This window comes from Spodoptera frugiperda, chromosome 12, assembly GCF_023101765.2.
Source record: "Spodoptera frugiperda isolate SF20-4 chromosome 12, AGI-APGP_CSIRO_Sfru_2.0, whole genome shotgun sequence".
Taxonomy (NCBI): domain Eukaryota; kingdom Metazoa; phylum Arthropoda; class Insecta; order Lepidoptera; family Noctuidae; genus Spodoptera; species Spodoptera frugiperda.
The window spans coordinates 14,501,306-14,524,432 of NC_064223.1; the positions used below are offsets into that span (position 1 = coordinate 14,501,306).

At 35.2% G+C, this 23,127-nt stretch overlaps 1 protein-coding gene across 3 annotated transcripts in view; it reads left to right on the forward strand.

Annotated features, from left to right (window-relative positions):
- The window catches only part of LOC118268702 (myb/SANT-like DNA-binding domain-containing protein 4), a 128,119-nt gene that overhangs the window by 100,132 nt on the left and 4,860 nt on the right, over positions 1 to 23,127 (forward strand). The window contains exons 1-2 of one of the 3 annotated variants that reach the window (XM_050697656.1): positions 18,116 to 22,252; positions 22,350 to 22,566. The exons of the other annotated variants lie outside the window; for them this stretch is intronic. Coding sequence (XP_050553613.1) covers positions 22,248 to 22,252; positions 22,350 to 22,566 — 222 coding nt within the window. The 5' untranslated portion in view covers positions 18,116 to 22,247. Of the gene's footprint in view, positions 1 to 18,115; positions 22,253 to 22,349; positions 22,567 to 23,127 lie in introns of those variants that run through there. 3 annotated transcript variants of the gene reach the window in all.

Consider the following 23,127-nt stretch of genomic DNA (forward strand, 5'->3'; position numbering starts at 1 on the left):
TCACTACAGTCTATAAAACGCGTCCCCATACGTACTGTCATATTCGGATAAAAGGACCAAAACGATAATGCGCCAGTTAACCCCGATAATGGACTTTCACCCTTAACCTTCAGGAGATAGGGCAGTCTACTTTAGGGATTCGAAGTAACAAAGGTAAATAATAAAGAACAAACACCAGTAAAACAACTCACGTTTAATATCATTTATTTAGGACCATATCGCGGGACGTTCTCTTGAGGATTTGACTTTATTGGAGTAGAAATGAAAGTAAGACTACTGTTTGCCTAAAATGTGTACAATTGTAACAAGTTATGAGATGTAGCGAAGGTAAATATGAACGAATTGAATATTAAATTCAATGTACACTGTATTACAATGGGTACAAGGTTGTGTTTTGATTGGAATATGTGTGTTTAATATCTTTGTTCTGTAAGCGATCGATGGCATTCTGAACTTTGTTCTTATGTATGTAAAGTCACGTTTGTTTATCTTTAGGCAGCATGAGCTGTACTATTTTTATTAGATACGTAGAGGGGGAATTTGTTTCTGTTTTTGTAAACACTAAAGCTTTGATAGTAGTCCAATTTATATAGCGTTGATTTGCTATCTTTCTCAGTTTGTATAACATATAAAACCCTACTTCATACTTTACTTATAGGGTTCTCTTTTAAATACCATACAGACTTACAATTAAATAAGTATGAACTAGTAATAAACTATGAGTTCTGTATAAATATAACTTCAATGAAACTATGGTTTATTTCAACTCGGTGTGGACATTGTCATCACTCTGCAACTACTTATAAAAAAGCTAGTCATAACGTAAATAAAATCAATATTTGAATTTGACAAGCTTTCATTCGTTATATTACATTTCTATTTCAATTAGTAGATATTTTGTGACAACCCTATAAGGAGGCTTTAGATCCGAGATGGGGGTGTTATTACTATAAATAAATTGTTATATGTACTTGTATATTGGTACAGTCTCCAGGCGGAGGTGTGGTGTATTTAAGCTTTGTCGTATATTACGATAGGAGAGGAACTGTTGCTCGTCTTTGTTGTGACTGGGACAAAAGATTTTAAGATAACTCTAATGAGACGTACTAAATTAACTAAAAATATCGGTTTACTTACGTAAATATCCTGAGAAAAAGTCTACTAGTTTCGACTTTCGAGTTTTGTCTGTACACGCTGCTCATGTTAAAGAGTCCCTCGGTAACTTGAAACTGGTAGAGCTTTTATTTTCTAATCATTAATCAGTAAACCGTTATTTTATACGTTTATGTTTAAACGTACTTACTGGCTTACAGTTCATAATAATTACCCTAATACATTTCATAACTTTCCTATTCGAACGTCACAAAATTATTATACAAAACAAACTTCTCGATAATTTATTCAAATCTCGTAACTCCTGTAACTTGGACGCTCAAGCTCCTTATTTAACCCGCCGTAGTCTTACGCTTCAAGCCACTTGGCGCTTGGGTACGCGCCAAGGTCACTCCGCCCCCAATGCCAAGGTTACTCCTGCCGTTGTGGCATGTTCAGAATAATGAACACTCACTACTACAGCGTAGTGTTTTTGTTGATTCATCGGCACTGTGACCCATTGGCGGCCATCTTTTTTCTTGTTATTATGTTGGTATCACTCCGAGACAGAGTAAAATCTCCTTGTAGTTGTAGTACGTTGATTGAATTTTTTTTTTTGTTAAGTTGTCGTTTTTTTTTTATAAAAGAGGTTGAATGTTTCTGCCTGGATTGATATTTTACTCACTTGTTTTTGTTTTATTTTATTTTATTTTTATTGTTTAATCAAACAATTTACTTGAGTAGTATTGTGTTTGAGTTGAGAGTGATTGAGTTGGGTTTATTTGTTAAGTGGCTGCTGGTGATTTCTTTTATTAGTTGCTGGTATTTTTATTCGAATATTTTTACCTTCGGGGTCTTGTAAGCAATATTTTTTCTATTTATATTTTGGTCTTTTAAATTACGAGAGGAAAACTGTTTAAATTCAGACATCATCTGTAATTTATAGAAATAAAACGTTACATAAAATAATCCATTCTTTTTTACTTAAAAGTACCTACTTTATGTAACTATACAAGTATTATTTAACTTCAAAAAATACGACACACAAAATAAAAAAAAACAAATCCAAAAATATCCATGTCCCCTATAAATTATACAGACCCCGACAAAAACCGTTCCATTAAACGTACACGAAAATAAATTCTCTAACGTTTCAATGGTCCACGCATCAGGTGTTTCCAAACACAATATGTTGTTCGTGCACAATACATTTTGCACAACTATGCACCATTGGACGACGCTATTGTGCAAAAATGTCAGTTTATTTACAATAGTCACTTGTTATATAGATACTATGAGTGGAAATTGTGTTTGACAAAGAGAATAGCACGTGCTAGTGATTTTAAATTTCCTTTTTGTAAAGTTCATTTCTTTTCCTTTATTTTTTTAAAATATACTGATATACAAGTCGTTGGATGCCTTGTAACAACAAGGCGCATAATCAACCATGATTATGAAGACGATAATGATGATGATGATACGATGGTATGTACATTGTACAGATCAACTAAAATGCCTTAGAGTTTGTCTACTAGTTGAGTTTTGGGTGATGCAGAGATAACTGTCTTGTAACCACCTTAGAAGAGACTTTAGACTTTTATAGTAAAAGATAAAGACAGTATGCATTTTGCAATCTTTATTTAGTCAAAACTTTAAACAAAGCAAAAGTATGGTGAAAATTCTAGTACTACTAGTAGACTCACATGCTTACTCCTTTGTATAAACCAAGTAACGTTTTGAAATATTCATATAAAAGGACCAATTTGTCTCGGCGCGAAGGTAGCGCTTTGTCACGCCCGCCTAACTGTAAGTGTATCAAAGGAACACGTTTACATGACACAGCAATGCTTAGTTTCTACCTTTTGCGTTTAAGTGACGAAAAGGACCAAAGGTGAGAATATTAATAAGTCTCTAGTATACAAGTATAAGTACACATTTCAAGGACATATACAACATGAACATTTTAGAATGACACTAGAATCTCTTCTTTCTTTTCTCAGCTTCATACCGTGTTTTTTTATTCTATTTTATTACATATTTACTTGTGTAACATGGTTTTCGGGTTTCTGAAATGAGAGCAGAAATTATATTGATGCCAAAACAGTTTTCTGTAAAAATCTGTAACACTATCAATTATCAAAGACACAACAACACACACATAAATAGATCAAGGTTTCTACCATTTAGAGACAATATGTTACAGTCAAAACATAGCTTTGTGAATGGACCGAGAAATGAGCATACGGTAAGATAAAGGAAAGGTTCCACTTGAAGTAGTCAGGTCCCTTATAAGCGTCATAATGTTGGACCAATGTGACAATGGTATGCGATTCTGTTTCATGTGAATAAAGATTACATGAAGCTGTAATAAATGAACGTGGTCTTGGTTTAAACAAACATCTGCTTAATTTAAATGGTGCTATACTTTGATTGTTGCTTTGATCATGTGTCATACTTGAACGCAATGGGGTTTGTTAGGATATGTCTTAACTTTTGTACACTGTGACTTTTGTGACGTAGACTGTTCGAATTGTTAGACCAGTTGCCTTATACTTACGCAGTTAACTCATGTAAATATACTGAGCTCTACTAGTTTCGAGTCACAGAAGGACTCTTCTTCATGAGCAGCGTGCGCAGACGCGGCGACTTCGACGTCGTATTCACTATTTTTAGTTAATTTATTTAACTGTGTTTATTCTGTTGACATGCCTTAATACTAGTAAATAAATAACTGTACAAAAAGTCAAGAATCACCTTCAATACATCATATTTAACTATCAAGTCTGCGACCAACACAGCTGAATTCTATTTAGTACAAAATTAAAACACGCAAAACGTCTTTTCTTAAAATTAAAATAAATTACACAATTAACGCCATGATTACATTACATTGTTACACCAGCTTCTTGTAACTGTTTAAAATACTTCTCACGCTCAACGAATGAATTAGTATTACATAAAGTTAGGGACAGAACGGCCGTAGTCACAGGCTCACAGGCGCATCGAACTTCTGAACTAAAGTTAACAAAGTTGAATAATCTGTAATTATACTGACAGTTGGCTTTTAAGCGCAGTCGGGACAGTTCAGTGTGCGCTCGTCCTTATCTAATGTTTAACCTTGAAGTGACAGACAGATTCAATTGCTGCAAAATTTAGATTTGTACCGAAGGACCAGTTTTGGGTGATGAAGGACCATGTTGGTTTATGGTAATCTGGAGTCCTATCGAGATTTCGTATGAAGCATACTATTTATTTAATTAAATCTAAGTTATGATAATATTATTCCCATCATCGTCATGATTATTAATAGAAAGCCGCCACTAGCCACTGACACCATAATAATCATTATATGCACCTTTTTAATGTAACACATTTCGTGATTCAAAATTCATGAAATCGTTGCTCAAATTGTATTTCGTTTCATCTATTTTTACTGTAAATGTGTTCATATAATCCACGTTTCACTACTTCACACATTTTTACGACTAATTTACACACAAGTCTTTCGATATTAACGATTTTAACTACATTTCTAAGATGTCCAAATTTAGAATTTATAATTCAAGCCAAGTCACGTTCATGGTCCGAATTTAGAAGTATATTTATGTTTTGGTCCTTCTTGAAATAATTTTCTAGTTTCCCATTTCTGGGAAATTTACGATTTCCTAGAAACCTGAAGATTTTGTTTTATACTTACTGAATGTTATGATACTAGAATAAATATGCTAAGAATTAAGAAACTAAAATTGTTAATAGAAATTATACTTAAAGGCTTGGCTTCCTAAACAGTTCAAAGCTCAAGAATGATTTTATGAGAAATCTTAAAAATACCGTAATATTTTAAAAAGATATCAGACTAACTAGCAACCTCTTGTTAATACATAAAAAGAAGCTTCAAACATCTTTTATATTCCAATTAATGGAAACATTCCTCATTACAAGTATATACTGTATTTAATAATGTATTCTCGAAATAAATAGAGGGAAATACAATAGAAAGCCTCAGGCTTACACTGCCTACGTCATAATAATTGAAGTCCAGCGATACAGCACGCAGTAGTTTTATTTTCATAATTGTTAGAGCTCGTATTGCCGCCGGCTCATATACATTTTAAATGAAACAGTAACATAAATTCATTTTAAATCGAGTTACACAAGTACACCGCTTGTTTCTTATTCAGAACCATTTTTTCTCGGAAAAATTCTCGTTTCTACATTTTTTAAATAGAAAGTATAATAATTAGTTCTCTACGAACACGTTGAAACATTTCTTAGTTTCAAGATGAAAGGAAAAGGGAAATTAAAAATTATTCCGTGAATATTTCGACGAAGGGCGTCGTTCCATTATCATAAATAATATCGCCGCTTAGATACTAAAAAACCTGACTAAAATATTTAAATTATTATACGCGAAAATATTACAACAACTTGCTTATTAACAAAGAACAAAAATGTTACAAAAAATGGAACAAAGGGACTGTTTAAAAATATTAAATTCTCCTATGAAATTATAAATAAACAAAGCTAAAGGTCGCGAAATATGACGACTGGTTAAAACGGGTTTTATGCCTAATAGGATAGCAAAACATGTAACATTTTTTATCCTTTTCTTTCATTTCATTCTGCCAATGGAAATCAAATTGTAATAAAAATACGTTATGAAAATCGAACACATTCCATTTTGGAATTCGGAGTCACGAGATATATTTTTTTTATTCGATACAGAAACAGTTCGTGATTTAAATATACAAAAATAATTCTTTGAACTTGATATTTGAATTAAAAATACAAATGTATTTTAGTTATTTTAACGTTCCTAGGTATTACGTTGATTTTATTATTTGACTTCGATGAACAATAATATTCTTGTATTTTTTATTTGTCGGCAGATACTGGACTGATACTCTGAAACATTGATTTAAAATAATATAAAAGTAAAATGGTGAAAAGTGGATGTACATTGTACAATGGCATTGCGAACCTACCTCTTCGTGGAAATTCAAAGTCTTGACGTGCGTGACAATATTGTGATATCAGTAAAAAGGTCGGTGAAAAGTGACGTTCTATGTTTGGTAAATATACATTTTTGGCGGCCGCGGCGGTGAGCTAATGTGAATTGGGAAACAATGTAGCTAAACAAACTATATACCTACCTTTACGTCCAATAAAAAATGGCCGCCCATTGTCATGAAATATGTTTCTCTTTTATTCACGAACCGTTTAATTAATATTCTACCGTCCAACCTAACTGATTGTAATGGATACCTTTTTAATTTTGCCAGGCTTTAGCCAACTTTGTTTTTGTTCTATAAGGTAAAGTTTTTACGTCATTTTAAGTGAAATTAATTGTACTGGGCTACGGCGTTGTATTACTATTTCTAAGAAACTCTTATTTCGAAATTTGCCTGTGTTTTGTAGATATTTGTTTTAGTATAAGACAAGGAGAAGACAGATGGTTACTACATTCTTCTACAGTTTCAACATTTTCTCATATTAATTAGGTGATTTTCTTATCAACGTTTAGAAGATGTAAGCTAAATGTAAGTGTCCATTTGTTCTGCTTAATTCCTAAGGTCAAGAATTCTATCTGGGGATGTCTTGAGCGTCTGCCCTCGTAAATAATAATGTTCCAAGTCATAAGTGAATTACTCCAGTATTGGGCAACTAAGTACTTACATATTTTAGTCAGTCCCTCGCGTGAAGTAATTCAAATTGATATTAATCGACTCCATTGCGATATAAAGATACTTGGGTGTGTATGTTTTGTGTTATCTTGGCTAGTAGAAGATGAAATATGGTAACTTTTATACCTGTTTTACCTTATTATTATAGGAAAATCTGCAGGCTTTCTATGCTAAGTACAAGGCGATGACTTTGGTTTCTGAGTTGTATTTAACACATTGAACGCCGTGGTGGTCACCGGTGACCAACGTTAGTGGAGGATTTGCCTTCAACAGTTTTCTATTGGCAGTCAAACACTTAATAATGACAATTTGGCGATGATAATAATGAATGATGAATGGTAGCCAAAAACATGATGAATCCTATGATGATGTCCTATGTTATGGAAGAAATAAATGGTCATAATATTTGAAATCTCCAGAAAAGATGGAACTGAATTTATACCTACATTATAAATGTAATATCGTCACGTTCTGAGCTCTGAAGCTGAGCCACTAAACGTTAATCCTGCCTTCAGCTGCCGAGAGCATAGTAATCCCATCGCGTTGGGTGCACTGAGCAAGGAAACCCAACAAGTTATAATGTCACGCCTCTACGTTTATTTTAAAAATTGTCGAGTAGATAGGTCAATTTTTATGGGCTAAGGTCTTTGGAGCGAGGTTAGCGTGAGAGTTGAGCTTGATTGGAATTTTAGAATAGCTTGTTGTGTAGTTAAGATAGAGGTGAGATAGTTTTTGACGTGCTGAAAGCGCAAAAGTGACAAAGATTAATAAATAATTGTTTCCATGTCAAATATTTTGTACAAACTATTTTTAAAGATCTAACTTACCTCCAAACATTTTAGTAAGGTATGGCTGGAAGCTTAAAAGAGAAACAATAAAATTTATCTTGTCTTGTAAGTAACAGACAATTGGTTTATATCCTGCCACCTACCTTAAGCTGAATGGTATTAAACATCGATTCTATACTCATGGAAAAAAAGAACCAGATCTTTCTGGTACTGGTAGAAATGAAGCGAAAATGTATAAACCAAATTTTAAACATGAATATCACTACATTTTGCAACCTACATTTAAGCCAACAGAATAATTTGCCAGGTATTACGTGTCTAAATTAACTCAGCACGTGTGTATCCGCCTTTATGAAGAGCTTGCAGAAATTGCAGCTCGGTGGAAATATGGTCTTAAAACAAAATACAACTGGGTCCTTTGGTACGCCATGTGCAAAATTTCTAGTTTATCATGTTTGAAGGAGTTTCGTGTTAATTACTTATTTTACTAAACTACTCAAAACATATCCTTTTATTTGTGTAACTACTTTTTGATAGTATCTCGTTTCCTAACTATGTGCAGGATTTTAAATAGAAATGTTTAACAGTATGTTTGTAAAACTATGTTTAGCGTTATGAAAGTTTAACGGTTTCATCTCTAAAGAGAAATCTAAAGTTTGGTTTGCGTGAAACTAGGGTGCATTTATATCAGCTTTGTGTTGACATTGCGATTAAAAAAACAGAGGCATCTAAAACTAAAACTGAAATGAAGGTGTAGGTTTCGTATACTTCGCGCGCCTGAAAGACCCATCAGATCGGGCCCAGTAGGGCTGATGCCTGATCTGGATCTGTGGACTACCTGGCGGGTTTACCGGAGCTCTGGCTCGCAAAGCAGCCATTATTAGGAACGGGGTGGTAAAAAAAGGTTTGGTATTCTTTAAAAAATCCATTATAAATAATCACTTGTTGTAACACCAATTTGGCTTATACATTTAGCAAAAATTTATGCCAAGATTTGTACTAAGTACAATTTTTTTTAACTCCACCTTTAGAAGTCAATCTCTAATACTTCTAGCGTATAACTCAATTTAATCCACTATCTCTGATATCCTGGTCCTTGGATACATGTTGTAATAATTTAGAGAATTGCTACCAATACGCGTAATCCAGTTTCTGTGACAGATTACACTCGACAACGTAATTATTTAATCCGCAAAGTGATTAGTATAGGGAGGCTTGGTTACTGCTACCCTATTATGTATAGTTAACGCTTGATTCCCTAAACATTGAAAATGATTGTTTATTTATCTGTATAAGTATATTGTTGTTTGTATTTCTATTCTTTATTAATGTATGTAGGTAAAAGATATATGGTTCCTTATTATACTAAACAAAAAAATATTTATGCAAAATTTATGCGGATTCCGCTATTTATTCTGCAAAAATTAGATAGAGGTATTATTATAAATGTAACACTATCCATGAAAACACCAGAACACTGAAGTATGACGTGTCCCAGGGATATGAAAAACTGTCTTGGATCATCAGAAGATATAATTTTAAAAGGAAAGAATAGAAAAGAAAGACTAGACCAGGTTAAATATTATAGGCAGTTTGATTTTCTCCGAATCCCTGGGACACGTCGTACTTCAGTGTTCTGGTGTTTTCATGGATACAAAAAATCAACTGTAGGTGCTGGTTTACAGAAGTTGCAGTGGTTTAGAAGGTTGTGGCGGGTTTGTCCCATTAAAAATCTGATCTGGAAATGAAGTCAAAGAACCTGCACACGACTACTCAACCAATGATCAAATCTAAAATTAACTAGTTAGTATTTTAGTCACAAACTGAACTCAAATCGAATAAACTACAACAAACTCAATCAGTCTCTATGTTATATTAAATGCAATAACGTAATACCACGCCATTTTCAGCTCTCCAGAGAAATAAAATGTATGAAATAACGTTCTAGAGTCGCGTGTACCATTTCGTCTCGAAGGACCAGGTAACTGCATTGAGTTACGATATACGGAATCAAATGTGCTTGTGTATGCTTTGACTCGTGCGAAATAAAGTTGAGAAAATGCAACTTTTTGAAATGTAAGGAAAACTCGATCCTTATTCTTTGATCTGATCGCTTTGTGAAGGAAAATGTTAGAAAGAGGAGAATTTGAAAAATAAAGTTGTTATTTGACGAACTGTTTTAGGTAGAATATTCGTCATTTTGGCCCTATGGTATAATGGTGAATAGAAACGGGGTGGGAATAGGAACGGGGTGGTTTTTAGTCAGTAAAGAGTCTAATACTCCCTCTTACCTCGCCTAAGATGGGAGAAGTTATGATGATTTTCCTTCCTCAAAAAAGGACATAAATTCAAAACTCTAAAAGGAATTTTACTTTTTTTATTTTACAAAGTAAGTACTGAACACATTTGTAAGTGTTACATTTAAATATGCACCTTTACCTACATACTCTTCTTATGTTGTAATTTTTTGTCAAAACGGCTCTTCCACTCACTAATATTTTAAAAATTAAACAGCTTATCATGTATTCTGTTGACAACTATTAATTAAGCAATTTTGATTTTAATTTATACTATACATTACGCTACATTTTCCTTTTCAATTAGCGGGCCAGTAAAAGCTATTTTCAATTAACTAACTTTGTACACGTGTAAAATGTAGCTGGCACAAATTAAACTTGCAACGGGAATTAGTAGGATTCCGCTGAAACTGTATGGTTCTCTATTTATTTATGTATTTACAAAGTTTGGGGTTGACCGTGTTTACTGAAATTGAATTTCACTATTGGATTTTTGGACTGTACTTTTTATTTATTTTCTACATTGACATATTCAGTCAGTTTGGTCAGACTGTTAGATAATTCCCATGGCATTAACGCCAGGCGTTAAATATTAAATAAATAAATATATTCATCATGTCGCTGTGCTGCTGACTGTGACTATTGTCGCGATGACCTGGAAGTGTCATGGTAGCACGGGGTTTTAAGACGCCCGCTTCTCATGCTTGAGAGTGCGGGTACGAAACAGTAGCATTCACTTGTAGGCTGTTGATATGATATGTGATGTGTGTTGTTGACTGCTGCTGTGAAAAACTGTGATCTAAAAATCGTCTCTGCCGGCTTTATAGCAAAATCTCTCGTATAGAGAAGGTTCATAGTAACAGAGGACTATTGCAGACTGTTGATAAAAAGTAAAATACTTGTCTTCGTTTGACTCTCCCTCTCTCTGGTTGTGCCCTCATGTCTCAGGATCGTGGTCAGCATCAAGGTTACATCTGGAAGGGATGATCTGCTTCCAGCGGCTTCTATTCAGTGCATCTCTTACAACCTCGTGTAAAATCTTAAGGACGAGTTCTTCACTTAATCGCTCCATCTCGTTAGGGAACGTACGCGCGATTTCTTGCCTTTGGTGTTCCCAACGACAATATTTTTTTCTAGGTTGTCACCGTCGCTACGAACATTTGTCAGTTTAGTGATATTGTAGAAATAGTCCTATATCCCATAAAAAGTACAGAGCTATAGACTTGTTGTTATGCCACGCATAAAAAGGGAAGTTATAGTAGTTCGTCAGTAACATAAGGCCATTGCAAACCACAAAATCCTAAGTCGGGTCGGCCAAAATATTCGATGCTCGCACAAAACACATAGTTGTGTGATCTACAGGTAGTTGTGTAAGGTTTACTTGTAGTTGGCATGTGTTATATAGAAAATTTGAGTGCAAAGGAAAATTGATTTAATAGTAAATGTAATAAAAGTCGCTTTACAGTAATTTATCATGATCTAGACACACGGCAGTGTATCCGCCAAGTTCGAGCAAAAAAGCGACACACCGGCCGTGGGTTATATTACACGAACCATTTCGGGCCAAGTTCGACCCACCTATAACTCAAAATCTATTTTATCTACGCATATGAAATTTCTAGTATCTGTCGAGATCTACTTACTTATCTAAAATACAAAATTTCATTAATGTACCTATTGTAGGTCTTGAGATATAGACGTCAGAAAATCGCTATTTTTACTATACACTCACTGACTGACTCACTCACTCACTCACTCACTCATCAAAAACCTAGACCACTTCCAATGGTCGTATTGACTTGAAATTTGGCATGGAGGTAGGTCTTTAGGTCAAGGTAAAGGAAAAAATCTGAAAATGGCCAAGTGTGAGACGGTTTTAAAAATAATGAAGGTGTAAATTCATACCCCTAAGGAACTAAAACAAAAAAATTATCTATATCTTCCAATGGTCGTACCGACCTAAAATTCGTTACGAAGGTTTGTATTTAGACAAAGTAAAGTAAAATAAGAAAAAAAGAAAATAAACCTAACAAAAATAAATGAAATCCCACACAAAACATAAATGTGAAAGGCTGCCAAGTTCGATAATATTGGAATGCTTCGCCTATAAAAGAAGTGAGATCTAAATAAGTACCAAGTTCCATACACAGACCTCAGTTAAAAATGATATAACTTGGCAAGTTTTAACAGAAAATTATATACTTGACTCATTACGTTTAGTAGGTTTATAACAAAGTGTGTGAAAACTTGCCAACTTGTTATATCATTTTTAACTGAGGTCTGTGTATGGAACTTGGTACTTATTTAGATCTCACTTCTTTTATAGGCGAAGCATTCCAATATTATCGAACTTGGCAGCCTTTCACATTTATGTTTTGGGTGGGATAGAGATAATACAAATATGGTTTGGTTTGGTCGATCTCCGGGTCGGAAGTCATTAGGAGGCCTAACTGCAACACTAATCACCTTATAGCTGATACATCAAGATGATGTTATCTATACCCTATATCTTAGTTGTAATGATATAATTAACCAAAAGATAAACTTACAAGAAAGCATACAAAAGTATGCAACGCACTCGTGATTTCTCTGGTGTTGCCGGTGTCCATACGTGGTGCGGATCGCTTACCATCAGGTAATCTACGACTGCACGGTTGACGCGGTGGCTGGACAACCGGCTGCCGTACTACGGGTAGCGGGTCTGATTCCCACACGGAGCAACTCTTTGTGTGATCCGCTAATTATTGTTTCGGGTCTGGGCGTCATGTGTATGTGAATACGGTATGTTTGTAAACGCACACACGGCACAGGAGAAAATAGCACAGCACAGGACGGGGCAACGTGTTTTAAAAAACAATCTATTATGACCTTTATTCCTTTTTTTAACAAAGAACTACGGAGTTCTATAGAGCGACTACAGTTTGCACCTAAACTTTGCCTACGCTTGCAATAAATGTTGTAAGCGCTGAATGCCTACAAAGTTCCCAACTCCGGCCAACTTAGATCAGTAGGAATTGTTTGAAAGGTCATCGTTTGTATGAGCACGGTGAGTTTTTGCTGTGTTGGCATTTTATAACTAGTGAGTTTTATTCTGGACTTGCTTCTGCCTGCCACTTAGTACGCGCAAACCCGTTTCTGCCCGTTCCCGTAAGATTTTCAGAAAATTCGTGAATAAAAAGTATCTTATGTCTGTCTCCTATAAATAGAAGTATCTATTATAAACTCATCTTATTTCTTACTAATATTATAAATGCGAAAGTTCACAACCTCACAGTTTGTGTTTATGTGTATGTTTGTTACTCAATCACGTCAAAAAGGCTGAATGGATTGGGATTTAATTTGCACAAGGGTAGATTATTTTTTGAAATTACACATAGGATACTTTTTATCTGACGTGAATGTGGGTGAAACCGCAGGCAGAAGCTAGTATCACATAAACGAAATTTAATTCAGCAAACAAAAATATATTTACATAAAATCCCGCTCATAAGATTACGAAGAAGCTCATACGATCATAAATTTTCCCTAAGTCACAACTAATACTCATGCAAAATTTCAAGACAACTAAAAATTTATGGCATAAATTTAACCCTTCGCCGCTCGGGGTGGGTATAAAAGGATTAAGAATAATAACAAGTGGAATAAAGTAACGTACTCGACGGTGCCCAACCGGGTAGAAAAGCTATTACCACGGGTAACTGTGCGTGGTGACGGGGTCTGCGGGACCGGAGCGATTGCGCTTTGTCACTAGACGAGGCGCGAAGCGGGTTGAATGCTAAAATGTTTGATTTTTTTTTCTCTGTGGCTGATATTGATTCGATCGTTGGTGTAGTAGGTCTAGGTAGGAGTGAGACTTTGCATTGTTTAATTTACTGAGTGTATCTCTGTCTATTTGCGATAAACTTAGAAACTGATGGACAGTTTTTTACGCTTTTTGTCTATCTGTTGAGGAAGGTTTACGTTACACATTTCGAATCAAAAATCAAAGTTAAAACAATATAAAATTTGTTTTATTTATTTCACGAAATGATTTAGAACACTACCTAATGTTTCGTAAAATACATCCAAAATATTGTAGTGTCTCCTTTTAAGTGATCGACATATCTAATATTTATGTTATTTCAAATAAAAATAATGATTACATATCTTGGAAAAAAGGTTTCATTAGTAAACTAAAGTAAGTAAATTATTGATGCAGAAGCATTATAATGGTCTCTTTCTGTTCAATTACATCTCTTTTTCTTCCAAATTAGCGTGAAATGGTATTGCTATACTTTTTTATAAAGGACAAGCTTTTTTTACAATGGTTTTACCTTAGTCTCAGAATTTCTAGATATATCTAGATAATTAACATAGCTTGATGACACTGGTGTCTTTATAAACTGTAAAAATCATGTTTATCTAAGCTCAAAATACATATAGAGCGCAGTGGTGTGACTGACGGACAGGAAGACGGACAGCGGGTGAATTAGTTATAAGGTGCCCAAAGGGTAGGATATACGACCCTTATGTTGCTATTCCACCAGCTATGTGCTATGCTACATTGCTGTGGATGCGTTTGGTTTGCACCAAGCAAAGTTTATTGGTTCATGTAGCTTAGCACTAGTGGAAGGGTTCCCTCTATCTGGCAGAATTTTAATGCTCCGAAATTTGTTTGGCATAACACACCTGGCAGAATTTTCTTTAAACGAATATACATATGGCATAAAAATTGTTTAATATAATTATTGTTTTGCCGAATATTTATATGTCCGAATTTACAAAGGCATACTTTTAAGACGGTGGATATTTGGCATAATTACGTTTGGCAAAGCTTAATTTTGCATAATTTTGCTTCACATAACGTTTATTTAGAGCGACGATTGTTTGGCATAATTTCACTTGGCATATTAAGAAGATGGTAGAATAAAAGTTAGTGAAGTGACAGAACCGAATCGCTGCAAAACCGACTGCACGTAGTCTTGTCTGTCCTACCCCTAGAGTGCAATTTAAAATCGCGTAGGCGCGGAGGGGCGAGGCGGTCCGCGGGCTGAGGAGCAGGCGGCTATGAGCGAGCCGCCGCTGCTGAGGCTGGCCGGCGAAGCCGGCCAACAAGCCGAAGCTGCGGTGGTGAGCGAAAGCCGTCTGCGACGATTAGCGCGCGTGGGGCCGCCGGAGCCCCGCAGCGCCGGAGCCGTGACGGAAACCATGCTTGCTTGCATGCTGCTTGCTTGCTTGCATGCTGCATGCGTGCTTGCATGCTGCATGCTTGGTTGCATGCTGCATGCTTGCTTACATGCTGCATGCTTGCTTGCATGCTGCATGCTGCATGCTGCATGCTGCATGCTGCTTGCTTGCTTGCATGCTTGCTTGCAAGCCTGCTTGCATGCTGCATGCTTGCTTGCATGCTGCATACTTGCGTGATAGATGAGTCTTTCAATTATTATGGATATTAAAAGTATGCCAAAAGACTATTCTAACTGTGAACATTCTGAGATATGATGGTTCTACATTTTAATTATTATGGTTATGAAATTTATGCCAAAATACGATTCTGACAGTGAACATTCTGCAATATGATGGTTCTACCTTTCAATTATTATGCGTTTCAATTTATGCCTAAAGATGATTCTGACTTACAAAATTATGCGTTTTTAATGTATTGCAAATGATGGTATACCAAATGATTTTCTGCGAAATGAAGTTTCTGCCATGCGTTGTTATGCAAAATAAAATTATGACCAAAAAAATTCTACTAATAAAGGTAGACCCCTAGTGGAAACACATAGTTTCACAGCTTAACTTGTACATCTTCGTAGCTTACCTACATAGCACATCTCTGGTGGAAAAGCGCCCCTAAAATGCCAACTGTAAAGAACTAGCCGAGTTACGAAGTAAAGTCAATAATATTAGCCATCCAATGCTTGACAAAGGCTCCTTTTTGAAGATGGAATTTTAGAGGTAACTTGAGAATCACATTTAGGTCACCAATAGAGATGGGCAGATTACCGATTGGTGAAAACTAGTTCAAACCAGACTCTTTGCCTATCTCTAGTCACGATACTGCTGGTCGTAGTTTAAGGATATAAGTACTCGGGTCCAACCCTAAAAACGTTCATAAATTGTTGTCAAGAGCTTGCACGTTCAGGAATAAACTCCGTCACGCATAGTTGCTCAAAGCCAAGTATTTCGGCAAATCTTAACGCACGGATAATCACGGCGTGTCTTGAATTCCTTTATACCAATAAAACGGGGTCACAGAAATAGTTGAGCGAAGGTTCAGGTACGAATAATGAATTTTCATTGCTGTGTATAGGGTTATTTTGGTAGTATTGGGAAGAGAAATTACTTATGGGTAATATGTTTCGAAATATCGGAAAAAAGCCGTGTAATATTAATGAAGGTTTTTTTGTTTGACCGATAGAGTGGAAATCGTTGCTCTTTCAGCTTTGACAAATGGTTCATGTGCCTGTCTGGAAGAAATAATGATTGGGTCTTTTACGAATTATTTAGGTAGGTACGAGTGTATAGATTTTTTCATTTTCAGTAGATAAGGTACTAAAAGAAAGAAAATATTTTAGTCGATCACTATATAAAATGAATTCACAAAACTTGAAACTCAATTATTAAAACTAACGATTTACTCGCGTAAATATAATACTGAGAACGGTACTATTAGTTCCGTCGGCGACATCTCCAAGTCCGAACACGCTGGTCATGAGGAAGAGTCTCTCTGTGACTTGAAACTAGTACAGCTATTCTCAATATACTTACGAGAGTAAACCTTTATTTTTAGTTAATGTTGTATGAATCCCGACTGTCAATAGTTATTATAAAAAAATCCTAAAGCTCGCTGAACCACAAGAAGCTAAACCTTATACAATGCAATATAAGTTTACCCCACAACTTCATATAACGTAACCAAAAGGTATACAACAACATAAACTTAAAATTTACATAAACTGAACGACAGTTTCATAATATGAGCGAGCGCTCAAACATATGCGGCGACCCACGTCGCGGTAAAATATGGGCTACCGAAAATGTCATATTTACATGTAGTCGGAACTCGGAACTCGGAAGATACGGGGCAATGATTAATAGTGATAGACGGTAGATTGATGATGGTAATGTAGACTACATTACAGTCCTACTTTATGCTCTTAATTGAACTAATTTCTAGTTTAAGTGTGTTGAGTAAGTTGGTGACGTTGAAGGACCACTTTATTTTGTTCGCGGATCTTAGGACCATAGTAAGTAGTTTTGAAGAAATTAGTGTAGTGTGAACTGATTGAACTTATTTCAGCAAGTGATCTTAAGTTTAATTATCTTGATGGAAAGATGTTAGGTGCGGAATCTTTTATAGCATGTAGGCTAACTGCAAGCTTAGTGAAGGGCTATAAAATTAATATCATAATGCGAGAAAGAAATAAGTAGTCATTGGAGATTCGCATTTTTCTCGGATTCATACTCAAAATGTGTAAATAATGTGTATATACTTCTTTACATCGTAATTTTTCGGATGCATACTCAAAATGTGTAAATAATGTGTATATACTTCTTTACATTATTTTTTTTATATAAATTCTCGAGTAATAACGGATAATAGCCTTATAGTAGTCCGCAGATCCGGAATATATTCTCCCATCAACACACGGCATAGAAATGATGTAAATATCAATCCTAGTTTGTTTTATTTCTCATCTTTCCATTCGCAACACACTTGCACACGTCCTCCGAATGAAAATAAGAGAACAAAGGCACCACACACATTTATTTCCCCGTCTCAAATCGAAGCTCTGATTCATGTGCACGACCCCTCACCTTGTTTGTACGCCGACCTTATTTTAAAGATACATGTAATATAAAAGGAACAAAGAGTGAGTTATAGACGACCTAAATGCAGTTTCCTTTGGCCCAGTTCCTTGACATGGAGGTAGTAACTTTGATGGATGTTCTCGCCTTCACGTTATGGTGCGAGTGACCTGAAACTAAAGTCGTTATCAGGAAGTTTGGTTAGCACTCTTGGGGGCGCGTCGGTTTTTGGTAACAGCGCCATCTGTTATTGTTTTCTGTAAATATTGTTAATCAAAGTAAGTTTTCATCTTTACCAGATTTATTTACAAGAACTTATACTATAATCAAACTACCAAATACAGAATTAGAAACGTACTAATCAATGTACAACTCTTCTCATTAACTGCCGCACTCAGAGACATTTGATTGTTACTTAAACTATTCCTTAGCCACAATATTGTTTCGAAAACAATTGCTAAGAAGTGGGATAAGTTACCATTAAATAACTCTGAGTGCCGTACTCAGAGAGTGTACTCCATAGTCCCTATATTTTCTAGCCAAAATAGGAATAGCAGTTTTGGTACTAAATAAGAAGATGGCGCTGGTATTAAAAAAGGATACAACAAATAGTAGCATATTCATTTATTTTACTTACCTACATACTTTGTAATAAAACAACCTTAACCTATAAAAACATATATCACATTAAATTAAACTTAGTTATAACTAAACAAAACATCATAATAGTATGTAGTAAACTGTTTAATTGCGCCATCATATTTGCCGGGGAGATAGCATCCAAAAATTATGGTTCAATCAAACAGCTGGAACTGACTTATAAACGATCCTTTTCAAATTATATTATTAAAATCACACATATTGCACCTATTATTTTAGTGTAAAACAAAATTATTCTTATACATCAGTCCTCGTTAAAAAACCAATTATAATTTAGGGTCTTATTCTAGTACCCTTAAAAGCACACAAAGATACTAAATGCTTGCAATATGAGGGCATTAAGTCCAGTAACCATAGTATGAGTTGGCTTTACGTTTAAAGTAATTGAAAAGAGAGCGCGTTAGTCGCTCAGGGGCCGTATTATGAACTTTTAAACATCCATGCAAGTTCCAGGCAATTCACTTCACGCCCGTAAACTGCCTGGCTAAAATTCGTATTATGACATACATTTATTAGGCCGCCTTCTGAATTGTTTACTCTGTCTATGGCTGGTTTGTAATGTTTGCCGGCGACGTTCGGAAGTATACATTTTTTATTTTCGGTAAGTTACGGTTTTCTTTTAGTATTGAAACATAAGATAATATATTTCCAAAACAGAATATATCATAAAACAATACGTACTAAACATAGTGAAATATAAATTAAATAATATTGACATTGGATAATAATTTAAGTTGGACTTGTACGTTATGTGATATAGATATAGTTTTCGAACGCAGCTTGTACACTGCAGTTGATTCAACTCAATCAACGAGAGGCGGGAATTACCAAGTGGTTGGTGGCATTGTATGTGCTTTGTTCAAAGTACGAAATAATGGCGTAAGTACTTTTTAAAATGAATTCGTGCAATTTCATAGGTAAAATTGACGAATACAATCCTTTTAAACGGCTTTTTTTAATTCTTACCTACTTATTTAGTTTGACTTCGGAAAGTGGACCTTCAAATCGTCGTCAACGGGTAACAGATACCCAACTGGAAGTGTAGTGGGAGTTCCTCAACACAAATAAGGAGGTGCGTTGGGGTACAACAAGAGCGCTCATGCTCGAAAGCATACCTACAAGGAGAATGTGGGAAAATGAAAATATTTCCGAGTTTTTGAATGCGTAAGGCGAAGGCGCTGTGAAGAGTTGGAAGGAATTGTGTACTGTGAGGAATGATCATCATTATCATTTAATTCTACTTATACATTGAAAATGAAACAAAAACAATTACGTTTGTATCGATACAAATGCGCGGCACCGGCACGTTTAAAAAACATGGTGTGCATAGGCCATTAGAAGCAGTAGGCACTAACCTTTTAAAAACTAAAAAAGGGACAGGAGGATATATAAATAAAACACCAATATTAGTATAAAATATGTATTATTCATCTTCAATAATTAGGAGAATGTCATCTTAGAATTGTGTAGGCAGTCGGGGTACGTATATTTTCTTGGTATCTTTCCCAACTGAGATACCATATTATACATGCTGTGATGCACGCCACTGACGAATAACTGATAAAATCGCCACATCTTCCAAGACTCTTCTGCCAATAGAGTTACTGCGACCAGTCGCAATCGTACAATTTACACAGCGATCCATGTCGTCAATATCCGATTGATAGGCTTAAACAGTTGTCCAAAATAGAGAGTCAGGTAATTTAGAGATACAAGATCCGTCAAAAGTCCTTTATAAAGCCGAGGTCGTGGGGTTAAAATATAAAATATGGAAAATACGCACTCAGAACGAAACACAACGAACGAGTGTCATCTGTCAATCGGTGACTGACTGATGTCAGACAGAAGTGTTTTAAGAAGTTTAAATCAAGGAGTACGTTATACATAAATGATTATTTAGTTTTATAACTTAATTTAAGTTTTCTCGCTTCCTATACCTAATGCGCTCTAACAAGGTGCGGCTGACAGATGCCAGTATGACGTTGACGTCTCTCTTTAGGGATGGACATTAGAAAAATCTTTTTTTATCGCTATCGATACTCGCAGCATACATTTAATTCTCTTGAATTTTTTTATGAAATGTGTGTGTTATTTAGTTGTGCAGTCTAACTACGTGTATATACTTGTCAAAATAAATATTTTATGACCGAGTCCTGAGGTGTTTCAGAGTTACAGTTTTACAGAACCGTGAAGAAAACAAGGATATATTAGTTTGTATATGTTGGAATAGTACCACCACGCATTATCCTAATGTCTAGAAAAATGCCTACTACATATTTCTGCTCAGATAATGTCACTGTGGTTGGGACAGAGAGAGCCGCGTCTACAGTGGATTTACCCACATAATTAAAGGTTTTTTAAGAATGATAATTGAACGACGCACGATTTTCGTTTTTTATTCTAAAAAAACATCGACTACCTATCCATCGTAGCCGTACATCCCATCACTAAACACGACTATGGCTTTACGTTATACGCATAACACTTTACTTTATTTTTCATTTCATTAGATTTTAATTGAATATTAGAACATTCCGGTTGGTTTTATTTTAATTAACTACGCATTCGAATGATTTAACATAATACGAATGTGATACAGCTAAAATATTAAGGCATAATTTTTAAATCGCAGCAACTTTCAAGAGTGATACGAAACGTTACTGAATCTGTCAGCCGCACCTTGTTAGAGCGCATTAGGTATAGATAGAAACAAGGTACCATATTTTGTGATTTCCCTTAGAAAAATATGACGGTTTTTTTAATATACATTTCAACTAGTTAACTGCTGGGCCCAAAAGTCCCCTTCTCCTTTATTTGCAATTTTATTCGGTTGCTACAAGTACTTGTTGAATTTTTATTTTATTTTAAAAGCCTCTTCTGTTGATGTCGATGGGAAGTTTTGGCTGACATCTTCTGAATGTTTTTGCAATTAATGTTTTTGATGTTTTTTTTATGTTTTTTGCACAGACATGAGGTTTAAGCACATCGCAAAGATTCGCACTAAATCCTCGGTAAGAATATACCTTTTAACCAATTCACGGTCATCGATTGAGAATGGGTCACATTGTTAGCGTATTTTACGCTGTATGGCCATTTGGCGCCTCGGCTCCTCGTCACTACTTGCCAAAAAATCAATTATTACCTATTCCTCACACATTATGATAAAAACACTAAATAAAAACCCTAAAACAAACTTTTCAAGACTAAGCAATTCAGTTTAAGCTGCAAGTAAGACGCTTTTATTGAATTGTTTTGGAAGTCGTAATTTGACAACTAAAATGAGAATTGAAACGTCAAAATAGCGTTCATAATACGCGTAAACGCCAGCCAGCCAGCCAAAAGTCGTGCAGAAATCGGTTTGTATTGTCACGTGACCACTGACTGGCTGGCAATAGTGTTCATAATACGAATTAGCCAGGCAATTCATTTCACGGCGTAAACTGACTGGAAATAAGAGTTCATAATACGGCCCCTGGGGCCGTATTATGAACTTTTAAACATCCATGCAAGTTCCAGGCAATTCACTTCACGCCCGTAAACTGCCTGGCTAAAATTCGTATTATGACATACATTTATTAGGCCGCCTTCTGAATTGTTCACTTTGTCTATGGCTGGTTTGTAATGTTTGCCGGCAGCGTTCGGAAGTATACATATTTTTTTATCGGTAAGTTACGGTTTTCTTTTAGTATTAAAAAATAATAAAATATATTCCCAAAATAGTATATTTCATAAAACAATACGTACAAAACATAGTGAAACATAAATCAAATAATATTGACCTTGGATAACAATTTAAATTGGACTTGTACGTTATGTGATATAGATATAGTTTTCGAACGCAGCTTGTACACTGCGGTTGATTCAACTCAACGAGAGGCGGGAATTACAAGTGGTTGGTGGCATTGTATGTGCTTTGTTCAAAGAACGAAATAATGGCGTAAGTACTTTTTAAAATGAATTATTATGATTTCATAGGTAAAATTTACTAATATAATCGTATTAAACGGCTTTTTAATTCTTATCTACTTATTTAGCTCGACTTCGGAAAGTCTACCAAATCGTCGTCGACGGGTAACATATAACCAGCTAGAAGTGTTGTGGGACTTCCTAAATACTAATAAAGAGGTGGCGTTAGGATATAATAAAAGCGCTCATGCTCGGGAACATTCAAGGAGGATGTGGGAAAATGTTTCCGAGCATTTGAACGCGCAAGGTGAAGGCGCTGTGAAAAGCGGCAAGGATTGGTGTACTGTGAGTAATTATTATTATATTTTCATTTAATTCTACTTATACATTGAATGAAACTTCTTAATTGATTAATGAAAGACTTTTAATACAAATTAACAAAATAATATGTGTAGCGAAAATATCATCCGACGCGTCGTTTACACGCTTCGCGCGCTAACGCAAGCCGCGGCGTCCCCACTAGAGAATGCAAATCCGCCGTGTTTTGAAAATCCGGATTTTTAAGAACGGATTTTTGGTCCAATCCGGATTATCCGGATTTTACGGATTTTTCATGAAAATAAACAAATCTACTTATGTTAGTTTAATAATATGAAGTTTTTTATATTCAACATCAGAAATCGATGAAATATCCTGTGACTGTAATGAACCTGTACTTCTTAATACACCAGAAATAAATCCGTTAGCGTCCGATCCAATCGATGTACCAAACTTAGGAGATTTTGAAGAATCCAGTGTTTCTAGCAGTAATTAGGCAGGAAATTATTTTTGAGCAACAAATAAAAAACTAAATGACTGATTAGGAATTAAAAAAATAACTAAGCATAAAAAAATTAATTACCAAAA